This window comes from Schistocerca piceifrons, chromosome 7 (assembly GCF_021461385.2).
Source record: "Schistocerca piceifrons isolate TAMUIC-IGC-003096 chromosome 7, iqSchPice1.1, whole genome shotgun sequence".
In the NCBI taxonomy this organism is placed as follows: Eukaryota; Metazoa; Arthropoda; class Insecta; order Orthoptera; family Acrididae; genus Schistocerca; species Schistocerca piceifrons.
The window spans coordinates 84,741,224-84,757,177 of record NC_060144.1 but is presented as its reverse complement, the minus strand read 5'-3'; the positions used below and the strand labels follow the sequence as shown (position 1 = coordinate 84,757,177).

General features: G+C 39.6%; 1 protein-coding gene across 1 annotated transcript in view; it reads right to left on the bottom strand.

Annotated features, from left to right (window-relative positions):
- Positions 1-15,954, bottom strand: part of LOC124805452 — a gene marked incomplete at its 5' end in the record, with an annotated part of 688,368 nt that overhangs the window by 95,814 nt on the left and 576,600 nt on the right. The window contains 2 exons of the mRNA XM_047266014.1: positions 11,357-11,449; positions 14,177-14,320. Coding sequence (XP_047121970.1) covers positions 11,357-11,449; positions 14,177-14,320 — 237 coding nt within the window. The remainder of the gene's footprint in view (positions 1-11,356; positions 11,450-14,176; positions 14,321-15,954) is intronic.

Genomic DNA, 15,954 nt, shown 5'->3' with positions numbered 1-15,954 from the left:
TTTCCATCTCACCTTTGTAGCTCTTTGTACCTTGGTGCCCAACATTGCTACAACTGCATCGTCATCACTGATAGCAGTTCTGTGTAAGCATCCTCAAAGATGTAGGATCTATTTGATTTCACTAAGTCTAGTGTATTTCTATCATTAAGAAGATGCAAAACTATCAGTTTAAAGCAATTTTTTGAGAAAGCTTTTACAAATGTTCTGCTGAAGTTTTCTCTTGTTGCCACTTATAAAGTTGTAATTCTTCTAATCAATTACAAAATTATTAAATTCTCCTCTGAACATTACAGTGCCATTTGGACATGTAGGTTTCTCTGATATTATACTTCTGTTGCCGAGTCAAGTGACTGACAGGAGGATGCAACATATCAGGGGAGCAGCGAGCACTAATAAATACCTGTTGTGCTTACCAAACTGCAATAAGGCAGAGGAACTGGTGTTAATTTCCCACAAAAGAGGTCAGTGAACAACCTGAATGTTAGTGGATGGCTCATCTACTGTGGAAAGCGGTTGTCCACCATTGTAACTATGACCTTATGTGCATGTTTTAAAAATGCAGCCAATGAAATTCAGTCAATCAATCAAAAAGACAAAATACATTAAGTGATATATTTAAACAGCTTGAATCAGACCAGGTTTCGTGAATATAAACCACAATTTTGAAACACCACATTTATTCACAACAGTTCATATTTCAGGTGCTAGCCCAACACAGACTACACCGATATAAAATATAAAACTAAAGATGAGTTCTTCAACATCATGAAGATAAAATAAGATTAGACGTACTTTTCGTTCCAACTGGTCCACAGCGAGGATGTGGGACGTACCACAAAACAAGAATACACAATAAATATTTATGAAATAAGGACAGATATGCTAATGTACCTTCCACAGATCCCAAATGAAATTGCACTTGTGGATGGATAAAAAAAGATCTTAAGCACATTTACATTTAAAAGGTTACAAAATTTGTCAGCAATCTGCAATCAGTTTGATGTAATACCAAAAACAAATTATAATTGGTAACCTGTCTATCAGTGCATGTAGAACAGTTTGCAGGCAAATTATACATGTGGAGTGGGGGGAGGACCCTAACCCCATTATATTGTGCACAAAAGAAAACAGTTATTGATATCTCAGAACACCTGAGCGAAACACTAAAATATCTCTAAGTTTGAATGTTAAAACACTGACTCCCAAAATGCTTTACTCGGCGCACACACACACACACACACACACACACACACACACACACACACACACAAGTGGCACTTTGTTGCCAAAACAATCTTATCAAACTGGTGTCCACTGGTGAAAGACAGTGACAACACCTCTGCATGCTCTCATCTCAGTGATTCACGTGACCAGCTACCTTAGTCAAAAGTCCATCCTTGACAAACTACATTTCGTAACACACAGTCATTTATGCTTAACATTTAAATTATATCCGCTGAAAATTGTTTTTCTACAAATATTAAAATTTTCTTTCATTTCATTCATAACTGTTATAAAATTCAGTTATTTTACAGACTGTAGATTGTAACATCACCAGAATCCACACAAAGTAGTCAAAAGTCTTACTATATTTACTCTTGCCATTTCCACATTGCATTATTCAAATACCTTATTTTTAGAATAATAACATCCAACTTTTCATTCAATAAACATACAGTCAAGTCTTATAAGGATTAATGCAGAATCTTACGGTAATTGTTTCTTGGTGGATGACTTGTCTTGGCTCTTATATTTCCAAATAAGTTTCCTCTCCTCTTGCGAGAAAATTCTTAGTAAAATTCCCCATAGTACACATGTTCAGCAGATGACAGTGCCACAGCTGTGATATCTGCATTATTATGTGACACTGTCATCTGTTATCATACAAGAGACCCGACTTCATGAAGACATTATCTTAAATAATGTTCACTGATAATCATGAAATGATATAACAGCACACACTAAAGCAATGATTATCATAAACACTAAAATGATTTCCTTTCTGGTGGGCTTACTGCATGCCCCAGTTGCAGGCCTGATCTTTACCCCAGTTACAGTTAGCTCTACTAGATTCCTATGTCTTACTCATTGCCAAATGGATTCTGACACAGCTGATATATTTGAGCCAGTATCCAGCAGTGCATCACCTTCAACATTTCCCACTATTACCTTGACAATAGATTGCACCTTCTGTACTTTTACTTCTTTTAACTCAGTTTCCTCATTAAATCAGCCTCAGTTTCCTCCCTCCCTTCTTTATCCACAATACACAAATCCCAACACCCACTTCCATTTTCAATCTCCATGTCATTTTTAAATAAATCACTAAATATTTCACTCACATTCTTATCATTTAATTGCTCTATCTTCCTAGCCACTTCGAATTTTAACTGCTCCCATACCTCTGTCACCAGCATCTGATGCACCTTTGTGTATGGCACCCAATTATCCATGTGATTACTCATGCTCATCCTTCCCCATCCATTCATTGTTAATATACCTACTTAGGACCACATTCCCTGAATACAAATGTTTTCACTTTATTTACAGAGGAAATATTATTACATCTAATATCTTCCTCACCACATCCTACCTTCTCCAAGTAATTATTAACACAACTAATATCACCTTGCCCTACCTTCGATACTGGCACATTCACTTCTTTCACACTTATTGGACCATTGCCACATACAACACCACATGCCCCCTTCGTGACAAACTCATTTGAAACAAGCAAAGAACCATTGAGATCTTCTCCATCAACACTGTAAGTAATACTTTTGCTTAATAGGTTTCTAACAGGCTCAGCTCCAATTTACAGTCCCACTGTCTCTTCCACTGTAGTCAAACCAATGCTATTCTCATCCCCTCTATGATCCACCATCTCATCTCTATCAAATAATTGCCTTCTGTCACTCACGTGACTGAACCTCCTCTCCCTCCTTTCTCTCTCATGTTTATTGTACCCTTCCCTGGTCTTATTCATAGCATAAATCCTAGCCCCCATGCGGACCTTTTCCATCTGCCTCCTTTGAAGTTCTGCACCTTGTGGTCTCCCTTGTTTATGTTCATTTTCAATCCTTCTATCTGTTCCTCCAGTCCCTGTCGTAGTCACTCTTCCTATTTCTATTACTTGACCACCTGTTCCCATTATCATTGAAATTATTCTCATAATTGTTACCCTTATTATGATTTCTGCTATCTTCCTTGTGTTCTACCAATTTTGGTTTATAAACGGTGCCCCATCCATTTTCTCAACAAAATTCAAAAACTCTTCCAATGAATGAGAAGGACTGTGTATTAGATGCCATTGCAAGTTTTCTGACAACCTTCTTTTTGATGTTTTTTGTTAGTAGCCCAATGCTGTCTAAGCGTATTAATTTTCTGAGTTCCCTCACAGATAATTCTCTCACAGTTTCTCCACCACTTCTGTAATTTGGCCCATTTATGGAGTCACTTTGCAACGTTAACTGCCTCCAACATTTATGCAAGAACACTGCTTCACATTCCTTATAGTCTACAAATTCCTCAGTATGATTGTTAGCTCAAGTCTGAGCTGGTCTCTCTAGCTATCTCTTTACCATCTTTCCTTTTGCATCCTCACTCATCCCTTATATAAAGCTAACTTGGCATCTAGCCAAGAAGTCTACTGCATGGTACCTATTCTCACCACTGAATGACTTTATATTACTACCAATTCCCATGGGACACCCTATCATCATACCTGCCTGCCCAGTTGCTACATTACTTATGGTTTCCTTCTGGTTGTCTATCTTTCCTTGAATAATTTCTACTTCCCTTTTCAACTTTTCATCACTTCCATCTGTTTCAGTTTTTACATTTTCCAATTTTGAATCTAAGCTTTCAACTAATTTCTCACTCAATGCATTCAGTGATTGAGGGAGTTCACTTACTGGCACCCAACCACACTCCTTTGGTACGCTAGGGCTACTACAATCACTCCTAACATCCTCTGATCCACACTCATTTGGAGGTTTCTATATCTCGTTGTCCATGGACGACAACTAATAACGATATATGCAATTGATGCCTGTACTTATCTTGCATCTGCTGGGACACTTGTACTGTGATGATTACTACTGTGACACGTGGAGCAGCTAATGACACAGATACTGTATCGGCCTGATACTGAGAAAACGATGACACAAAAACTACATCGCCTGAGCATCTCCACGCCATTGCCGCAGTGTCCCAAGTGATGGCGTCCAGACTCTCAGGCAACAGCAAGGAGGCGTTCAGCCGGTGGCATGGAACCACTCAGGTGGAGGACTGGAGATGCTCAGGTGATGGCATGATACACTCAGCTGATGCCATAGTTTGATCACTGCACGGGCACGTGTGGTGCAAAAACCGAGAACAGTGACATTGACTGGCACCAGTGTCATCAGCAGCGTTTCACTACAACATCTGCGTGGGGTGGCAGCAGCATGAACACAGCAGCTCTGTGAAACTCACATGGACCAAAGGTATCCCAAATTCACAAAACACACGGTGGTACGAAATGTGGTAGGATGAACTAGGCATACACTGTGAAGTCTGTAGCTCACCATTACATCAAATGTTCACATATGCACATACTGCAATAAGACAGAGGATTCAAGGCTACTTTCCCACCAAAGGAGAGAGCGAACCTTTGAAACACTTCAGCTATTCACAATAATTCATATTTTGTGGGCTGGCTCAATACAAAATATAAAATGAAGATGAGATCTTTGATATAATGAGGCTTGAATCAATTCAATGTCATACCAAGAACAAATTAAATTGGTCCTGTATGTAACAGTGCATGTAGAGCAGTTTGCTGGCAAATTATATCATTGAATGAAACACTTAAATATCTCTTAGTCTGAATGTTAAAGCACTGACTTCCAAAATGCATGATTTGGAGTGAGTGCACCCCACACCTCCCGTCCTTCTCCCTCACACACACACACACACACACACACACACACACACACACACACACACACACACAGAGGGGTGGCACTTTTCCACCTAAACAATCTTACCAAATCGGTGTCCATTGGTAAAAGACTCCAAAACAACCTCTATACTCTCTCACCTCAATGAGTCACGTGGCCAACTACCTTAATCAAAAGCCCATCTGTGGCCAACCACATCTAGTCACAAACAGTCACTTATGCTTAACATTTAAATTATATCCATTGAAAATTATATATTGCAAATATTAAAATTTTAATTGTTATAAAATTCACTTATTTTTTAGACTGTTTCATCACTGGAATCCACACACACTGGTCAAAGGTCTTACTATATTTACTCCTGCCTTTTCCACAATGTGTTATTCAAATGCTTATTTTTATAATATTAACTTCCATCTTTTCATTCAATAAATGTACATTCAAATCTTATGAGGATTAATGCAAAACCTTCACTGTGTCTTGGTGGATGACTTGTTGTGGCACTTATACAGGGGGAATAAAAAGGAATCATCTGATTTGACATGTCTATATTTCTGAAACTAATAAACATATACCATGAATTTTGTTTTTTGATGAACAGGAAAATCAAAAAGCTTTTTTTCCATACCTTTTCAAAGGTGTTCAATATGCCCCCCTTGAGATGCATGGCACATGTCAATGTGGTATTCAAAATTATTCCCACACAGCAGGGAGCATGTCTTGAGTTAAAGTTGCCACAGCTGCTGTTACGCGATGTCTCAGTTCATTCATTTTTGTTGGTAACAGAGACACATAAACAAAGTATTTTATAAACCCCCACAAGAAATAATCATGTATAGTCAGGTCTGGTGACATTGGGGCCAGTAATGTAAGGCTGAATCATTTGGTCCAGTGTGACCGATCCACCATTCAGTAATCCTTTGATTTAAAAATTCCCACACTTCCAGATGCCAGTGTGGTGGTGCCCCATCCTGTTAGTAAATGAAGTCTTTTATATCAGTATCCAGCTGTGGGCAAAAAAAATTCTCAAGTATATCGAGATATGTACTTCTGTAACAGTGTTCTCGGCAAAGAAAAATGGATCATACCTCTTTCCCTGTTTAACTGCACAAAACACATTAAATTCTGGAGAGTCTCTCTCATGTCATACAATTCCATCTGGTCGTTCCATACCCCATATTCTCACATTATGATGGTTCACCTTTCCATTTAAATGGAATGTGCCTCGTCACTGAACACTAAGTGTGGAATAAAACTGTCATCCTTCATCTTGTCAAAAACAAAATTGCAGAACTCCACACATTCTTGTTTTTTGCCTTCACAAAGAGTTAGCAATAGCTGAATTTTGTATAGTTTCATTGGTAAACATTGATGCAACACATGCCAGACAGACATTGGTGGCATGTTGAACTGTCGAGCTGCATGGCAAATGGATTTCTGCAGACTACTTGTGAAACTATGGCGGGTGCATTCGACATCTGTGTCAGACACTTGGGGACAGCCAAGCGATTTGCCTTTACACAAACAACTTGTTTCTTAGAACTGTTCATGCCATTGTCTAATGCTCTGTGCTGTAGGAGGATCCACAACATACCCAGTATGAAAGTCACACTGAACAGTTACTACTGACATGAACTGTGCAGAACAGAGAACACAAAACGCTTTCTGTTGTCTCAGCATCATTTTTACTACAACTGAAATGGGCGCACACTGCTGTTATCTATCAGGAATCACATATAACTTGACAGTTTCTCTTTCCAACAGTATGTTGTTTAAGCACATATCTCAAATAACATAATAGTCACGATTTTTTAAAATCCGGTGATTCTTTTTGATGCACCCTGTATTTCTAAATCAGTTTCCTCACCATTTGTTGGAAAATTCTTGTTAAAATTCCCCACAGTATATATGTTCAGCAGACAACAGTGCCACAGCTATGCTATCTGTCTTATTATGTGACACTGTCGCCTGTTATCTTACAAAGATCTACATACAACGTTTATCCCATTTATGACTGTTTCTGTGTCAAAGCTATTTTGTGTGTAGGTTCAGCTTCTATTTCAGCTGGTTTAAGGTTCTTATGTATTGCTACAAATGTAGCACCTCTTATTCCATGGAGCCTAGCTTCTTGGTAAAAATTTACATTTTCTCAAAAAGAATTTGTGGCAAAAGGCAACTTGTGATGCCATGCATTGTATGTGCTTCACAGCTTTTCAACAGTGCTTTGTGAATACTTCTACAATTTATATCTAAAAACAAAGAAGATGTGACTTACCAAACGAAAGCGCTGGCAGGTTGATAGACACACAAGCAAACACAAACATACACACAAAATTCAAGCTTTCGCAACCGACGGTTGCTTCATCAGGAAAGAGGGAAAGAGAGGGAAAGATGAAAGGATGTGGGTTTTAAGGGAGAGGGTAAGGATTCATTCCAATCCCGGGAGCAGAAAGACTTACCTTAGGGGGAAAAAAGGACAGGTATACACTCGCACACACACACATATCCATCCGCACATACACAGACACAAGCAGACATTTGTAAAGGCAAAGAGTTTGGGCAGAGATGTCAGTCGAGGCAGACATACAGAGGCAAAGATGTTGTTGAAAGACAGGTGAGGTATGAGCGGCGGCAACTTGAAATTAGCGGAGGTTGAGGCCTGGTGGATAACGAGAAGAGAGGATATACTGAAGGGCAAGTTCCCATCTCCGGAGTTCTGACAGGTTGGTGTTGGTGGGAAGTATCCAGATAACTCGGATGGTGTAACACTGTGCCAAGATGTGCTGGCCGTGCACCAAGGCATGTTTAGCCACAGGGTGATCCTCATTACCAACAAACACTGCCTGCCTGTGTCCATTCATGTGAATGGACAGTTTGTTGCTGACCATTCCCACATAGAAAGCTTCACAGTGTAGGCAGGTCAGTTGGTAAATCACGTGGGTGCTTTCACATGTGGCTCTGCCTTTGATCATGTACACCTTCCGGGTTACAGGACTGGAGTAGGTGGTGGTGGGAGGGTGCATGGGACAGGTTTTACACCGGGGGTGGTTACAAGAGTAGGAGCCAGAGGGTAGGGAAGGTGATTTGGGGATTTCATAGGGATGAACTAAGAGGTTATGAAGGTTAGGTGGACGGCGGAAAGACACTCTTGGTGGAGTGGGGAGGATTTTATGAAGGATGGATCTCATTTCAGGGCAGGATTTGAGGAAGTCGTATCCCTGCTGGAGAGCCACATTCAGAGTCTGATCCAGTCCCAGAAAGTACCCTGCCACAATTGGGCACTTTTGGGGTTCTTCTGTGGGAGGTTCTGGGTTTGAGGGGATGAGGAAGAGGCTCTGGTTATTTGCTTCTGTACCAGGTTGGGAGGGTAGTTGCGGGATGCGAAAGCTGTTTTCAGGTTGTTGGTGTAATGGTTCAGGGCTTCTGGACTGGAGCAGATTCGTTTGCCACGAAGACCTAGGCTGTAGGGAAGGAACCGTTTGATGTGGAATGGGTGGGTCATAATTGAGATACTGTTGTTTGTTGGTGGGTTTGATGTGGACAGACGTGTGAAGCCGGCCATTGAACAGGTGGAGGTCAACGTCAAGGAAAGTGGCATGGGATTTGGAGTAGGACCAGGTGAATCTGATGGAACCAAAGGAGTTGAGGTTGGAGAGGAAATTCTGGAGTTCTTCTTCACCGTGGGTCCAGATCATGAAGATGTCATCAATAAATCTGTACCAAACTTTGGGTTGGCAGGCTTGGGTAACCAAGAAGGCTTCCTCTAAGTGATCCATAAATAGGTTGGCGTATGAGGGGGCCATCCTGGTACCCATGGCTGTTCCCTTTAGTTGTTGGTATGTCTGGCCTTCGAAAGTGAAGAAGTTGTGGGTCAGGATGAAGCTGGCTAAGGTAATGAGGAAAGAGGTTTTAGGTAGTGTGGCAGGTGATCGGCGTGAAAGGAAGTGCTCCATCGCAGCGAGACCCTGGACGTGTGGAATATTTGTGTATAGGGAAGTGGCATCAATGGTTACAAGGATGGTTTCTGGGGGTAACAGATTGGGTAAGGATTCCAGGCGTTCGAGAAAGTGGTTGGTGTCTTTGATGAAGGATGGGAGACTGCATGTAATGGGTTGAAGGTGTTGATCTACGTAGGCAGAGATACGTTCTGTGAGGGCTTGGTAAGCAGCTACAATGGGGCGGCCGGGATGATTGGGTTTGTGAATTTTAGGAAGAAGGTAGGGGTGTGGGGTGTCGGTGGGGTCAGGAGGTTGATGGAGTCAGGTGAAAGGTTTTGTAGGGGGCCTAAGGTTCTGAGGATTCTTTGAAGCTCCACCTGGACATCAGGAATGGGATTACCTTGGCAAACTTTGTAAGTAGTGTTGTCTGAAAGCTGAAGCAGTCCCTCAGCCGCATACTCCCGACGATCAAGTACCACGGTCGTGGAACCCTTGTCCGCCGGAAGAATGACAATGGATCAGTCAGCCTTCAGATCACAAATAGCCTGGGCTTCAGCAGTGGTGATGTTGGGAGTAGGATTAAGGTTTTTTAAGAAGGATTGAGAGGCAAGGCTGGGAGTCAGAAATTCCTGGAAGGTTTGGAGAGGGTGATTTTGAGGAAGAGGAGGTGGGTCCCGCTGTGACGGAGGACGGAACTGTTCCAGGCAGGGTTCAATTTGGATAGTGTCTTGGGGAGTTGGATCATTAGGAGTAGGATTAGGATCATTTTTCTTCGTGGCAAAGTGATATTTCCAGCAGAGACTACGAGTGTAGGACAGTAAATCTTTGATGAGGGCTGTTTGGTTGAATCTGGGAGTGGGGCTGAAGGTGAGGCCTTTGGATAGGATAGAGGTTTCGGATTGGGAGAGAGGTTTGGAGGAAAGGTTGACTACTGAATTAGGGTGTTGTGGTTCCAGATTGTGTTGATTCGAATTTTGAGGTTTTGGGGGGAGTGGAGCAGGAAGTTGGAGATTGAGTAGATGGGAGAGACTGGGTCTGTGTGCAATGAGAGGAGGTTGAGGTTTGCTGGAAAGGTTGTGAAGGGTGAGTGAGTTGCCTTTCCGGAGGTGGGAAACCAGGAGATTGGATAGTTTTTTGAGGTGGAGGGTGGCATGCTGTTCTAATTTGCGGTTGGCCTGTAGGAGGATGCTCTGAACAGCCGCTGTGGATGTGGGAGAGGAAAGATTGAGGACTTTTATTAAGGATAGGAGTTGACGGGTCTGTTCATTGGCTGAGTTGATGTGTAGGTGAAGGATTAGGTGGGTGAGGGCAATGGATTGTTCAGTTTGGAACTGGTATAGGGACTGATGGAAAGAAGGGTTACAGCCAGAGATGGGAACTTTAAGTGTGAGGCCTTTGGGGGTAATGCCAAATGTCAGACAGGCCTGGGAAAATAAAATATGGGAGCGTAATCTGGCTAGGGCGAAGGCATGTTTGCGGAGGGAATGTAAATAGAACTTAATGGGGTCGTTGTGAGGATGTCGTGAGGGTGACAATTTATCATTCATATCTTGATATCCCGATATATCTGTAGCATTTCTTGGTGTCTGACATGAGTACTTTGGTGCCTTCTGCAGCGTGTTCATCATGGCTGTATGGAGAGTCATCTTTCTATAAACCCCTTGTATGAATTCCACACACAATAAGTGATACTTCAGCCACTTCTGGTGTGTTACATCTCTAATCTAGGTCCACAGTAATTTCGAGGGGCAATGCTACAATTGTGAACTTTGCCGTAACGCCACAAGTGAGACTGATTGGTTCCACCATCTCTGAAAATTGTTAGAAGAAGCCAAGAACTGTGCAATCTCAGGTGAGGAACAGTCTATGTGTGGCTGCTCCTCGTGGCCTCACTGCTGCTAGGGATGGTGCCTTCATCTTAAATAAGACTCCCAGGTGCACAGAAGGCACATGAAACTCCTTATCATTTGTTGCCACTGTTGTAAGTGGCTATGATTCACTGTATCTCTGAACTGCTGACAGTTAATCTACTGTTATCACTCTGCTTCTGCGTTGACCTGACACATAACGTACTGTGGTGTTAACATCTCTGATTAAACAAAAAAAAAAAAAAAAAGTTGCAAGGACAACACAAAATCTAATAATTAAGGAAAATGAACTGCTTTTGAGAATTACTATACACTTAATTCAATTTAATATTCTTTTCCTTATGATGAAACTTATTATTTCTTGTTATTCATTTGTTAGTGGGTGGCCAGTATCAGAAATAACAATATTTGAAACTTGTGGTATCTTCTGTTTCTCTTTATTGATTGTTTGTGTGTGTGTGTGTGTGTGTGTGTGTGTGTGTGTGTGTGTGTGTGTGTAGGGGGGGGGGGGGTTGTTTTTCCAAGAGAAGTACTGATTTAGAATGAATGATACAGAATATAAATTGTCCAGCACATTTTTCTACTAAGTTACACCATCTTCACTAACCTGTTTCTCAAGGTCTAGCAGATGCCTTTTTAAATCCTCCAACTTCTTTAAATGCTCCAGCCTCTTAGGTGTTTCCAGCTCCACAAACCTTGCCTGAACAAAAATGCAAGACTTTTAATGAAATAAACAATAACAGATATTCCATACGAGATGGAATGAAAACATTTTTTTCTTTCAGAATAAAGAAATAGTAAATTATATGTATTTCATACAAAGTCATTTTCATGCTAATTTTTCTGGTGGTAACAGGTGTTGAGTGTTTTGCAGATCAGAATTTACATGCAAATGATAATTTTGTTAGTTATAAAAATAAGTATAAATTGGTAAAATAATATATACAGACAATAGCACATAAATAGAAACAAATCTTACACATTGTACCAGTGGTTGAAATTTTTGATTAGAAATTGGCACAGGGTGAAAAAATCTTTTTATTGGCATGCAGAAAAATGTATAAAACAATTATTAGCATTTGTTCCTTTTGTTGAAAGTGAAAATAAGAATGAGGGTGGTACATCACTTTAATGGAAGGAAACAAAGTCACATAGTAATTTTGGGAGTATTCACGAGGGTATTAGGAACAGGAGAGGTGATTTTTCCACAGAGACTTCTTATCGAAAAGCAGTTACAGAAAAATAAACCAATTTATGTTGTCTTTTTAGATGTGAAAAGGAATTTGATAATATTACTTGGCAAGTGACATTCAGAATGCTTAAGAAAGCAAGTATAAAATACAAAGACCTGTGGGAGATACTTAGCTTCAATAACAATGAGGTGGCTTTGATGAGGAAGGAACAAGAAGCAAAAATTACATAAGGATAAGACAAGGTTGTGCTGTCTCTCCACTTATATTCAATGCTTACCTCCAGGAAGCTATAGACAAAGTTCATTAAACAACTCAGGTGAGGATCAAAATTAACAGACAGAAGGTAGACATGTTACTTGGTGCAGTCATGGAAATGAATGAAAAACTAGAAAAAGTCTTCACCACAATGGAAAGGACCTTCAGTAATCAGTAGGATATGAGAATAAAAAAGAGAAAGATTATGGTGTTGGTATGTGGTAACAAAGAAGAATATGAACCTCTAAGAATTGAAAGAGAGGAGTTGGAAGTTATAGAGAAATTTATCTGTTTGGGAAGTAGGAGTGCAAGGTTTGCTAGAAGCCAGAAAAATATGTGAGCAGAGTATAGCTAGTCAAAACTGCATTTCATTTGGGAAATAAACTTACTCAACTGCAAGAACACCAGGAAAACAAAAGAGAAGAGAGCTAGAGGCCTTAGAGATTTGGTGCTACAGATGGATGATGAAGACGAGCTGGAGAGACAGAGTTGCCAATGAAGAGGTGCTGAGAAGAGAGCAGGAAATCAGATGTGTCTCAATGCACATAGAAACAAGATGAGACAATTCTGTAGGGCAATGGAACAATAGCAGGAGTTACTGAGGGAAGAAATCGTCAGGGACGACCAAGGATGTTATATATGCAGAAGATTATATATCGTGTAGGGGGCGCTATGTACAATGAAATGAAAAGAAAGACAAGCAGGGAAGTGAAATGATGTACTGCTGCAAACCAACCTTAAGGTTGAACACCAATAAGAGGAATGAGAGAGATAACAACTCACCACACAGAGTAGGTATCAAGTAATCTGTAATTATAAAGGCAAGAATTTGAACATTACAGCACAGCTTTTGTGTTTGCCCTTTGCTGAGGGAAAAAAAGAGCTTGATTTTTGGTATATACATCTTTCAATTGCTCAGTTCCTTCCCTTTTCAGTGAGTGGTTGTTTTTAATCAGTTTCCAATACTGTACTGAAACACATTAATATTTTAATAGGACTATGTTGCTTTAATTCTAACCAAATACAGGTGTCTCAGGTAGGACCTTAGGCTCAAGTATGAAGGTATTAGGTTGAAATTTTGTTTTTGCATGTTTGAAAAACATGGCACAGCTTTCAGTATATGATAAGAAAACAGAATACTTTATACATCTCAGAATAAATTTTTTGACTCATACTTCATATTTCTTAATCTTGATATGTAATACTATTTTAACATAGTGATAATTTAATACAATTTTAGTTTCACACATAACAAACCAAGTAATCCCATTTTCTATATGTAAATGTTTTTAGTTTTTATAGAATAGTTACTCAGTGGGTAACATATCTAGAAGAAAGATAACTATAATGACAGTAAGCAGAAGTCTTTGTAGAATACATTAATGTAGCACTGGACGTTACAATAGGGGCTTAGAGGAAAATAATTTTAGATTAGACAGATGAAATCACCTCAGAAAGAGAACAGTGAAGATAATTTGACAGAGCACGTTTGACAGCACAAGTAAAATAACAACCATGTTTCATACATTAAATCTGTAAGTATATGTTAATCAGTTTTACAAAAGTCACAAGTCTTGGAAAAGTCAACAGAAAGAAGGCTTCAGAAGCAGAAGATTATGAGAAACAAGTTATTTCTGACCCTCACCAGGCAATGCCCACAACACATACCTGAGCCTCTATTTTTCACATACCACACAATAATCAAAGAGCACAAGGATAACAAATGCAATTGTAACAGGCAGAAAGTAAAATCTGACACTGTGGGAATTAAAGTAGTTCAACTGGACTAATTGGCATAATCAATAAAGCAATCACATCAGGTGTTAAATCAATAATGACACATTCATTTATGCATATAATATCTCGAGACCTGGAAGTCAGCAGAAAGAAGGTTTGGATCTGAGGCAGAAGAATGTGCAGCCCAATGAGAAAAACAAGTTGTTGCAGACCATCACCAGAGAAATGTCCACATGACAAACCTGAGCCTCGATTTCCATGTGGCATGTTTCCATAGCTTTGCACACAGCTGCACTCTGACGCCTCAGTTGAATGAGCAGCAACACAAGTTCTTCATGAGTCCTTCCCAGCAGTTCACCAGCTGACACATGCAGCCCAGCTTCTTCCTGATGTACACAATACAAAATTCTTTTCTTCCTAAGTGTCCCCTTGGTACTTTATTGTGGTCACTGACTACTATGAACTTATAAAAGGCAGATCTGAATTTGTACTGCCCAAATGTAAATATAATGTGGTAGTTTACACTTAAGATGAAATAAGAAATTTATTTTCAGTAATTCTGCTAATAAGAAAAAAATCCCTTGAATGATTATAAAAAGTAGTGTAGAGCTAATTCACTTTCAAAATAACGCCAGTATTCTGGTCAAATGAACTGGGTGCATAAGACATGTTTTAGAAGGAATCATCTGTCAGTCTAGTTCCCGTGGGAAACTTTTCTTTTCTGTGTCAAGGCAGACCGTGTATACTATCAAGAAATACAATCTGTCTGTAATACCTAAGACCCAAGATGCTGTGGAAACAAATTTCCATGAAAAGTATACTACACCACTCTGTGAGGAGCAATATTAAACTTTAAATGAATGATGTTCCTCCTAAGAGTTGTCAGTCATATTTTGTCTGGTCTTTCAGCAGATACTGATAGTTCCAGTTCAATGTGCAATTGGAGTCAGCTGAAACAAATACCACTCATGTGATGCCCAGCATCATCACAAAGCAACAAACAAAATACTCTTAAAGCAGAATTTTACAAGCCTATTTGATAAAGTGGTCGCAGATTAGTCTAGTGCGATGTTCATTTTATCAATATGTATTAATAGGACCCGTAAAACACAGAGACTTGCCAATACTCAAGCAGTGATAGCACTGCCCTTGCCCGTGCTGATCGCTACCTCCCAGTTTAGAAGCAGCGCTGCCCAGTCACTCCTGAAGTACTTTGTGTTTTATTGTCTCTGTTAATATATATTGATAAAACAAATATCACACAAGATTAATTTGGGACTAGATTAATTTCTGAGCACTCTATCAAATGGGCACATAATTTTCTACTTTAAAAATCATTTTGTTCATAATGAGACACCAACGATGGTTTATGCCGACACTGGGCCTCGTCACATAAAAGATGTGATCAGCAGTATCTGTTGAGATGACTCCAGCTACACACTGCGAAAATAAAATTGCAAAAATCTGCTGAAACACCACAGAAAATGCACCTGACGACTCTTTGGACAGACTCTCTGTATATCCTCTTTTATGTTAAGGCTATAATAAACTACTGAAACAGAATTTCTTCGGAAAAGTTAAGGCGGACACAAAACCACATGACAATTATTTCTAATTCTGAAATAAATTTCAGTATGAGAATTGTCAGGAAAAATGGTCAACATTGAAGAAATGAAGAGTTGTATGAAGTTATTGGTGTCTACTAAACTTTCTGCACCTAAACATACTAAGATTTCTTGCATTTGATTTTTTCTCAGTATGCTGGCTCTAGCTGATATTACCAACCTTTTATAAATCTTCAACAGCAAAAGGAGCTACTTCTACAATACGCTACACATATATCATAAATTCAGCCAATTAAAATTTTAGGCTCAATTCATTTATTATATTCTGTTAATCCAGTCTTGAAGGAAAACTTAAGAAATGATGAACGAGTCAAAGAACACAGAAACTTCATAAATACTGTAAGTAACTATCATTAAACTATTGACTAATTTTGCTTACTCAACAAAATTTATCA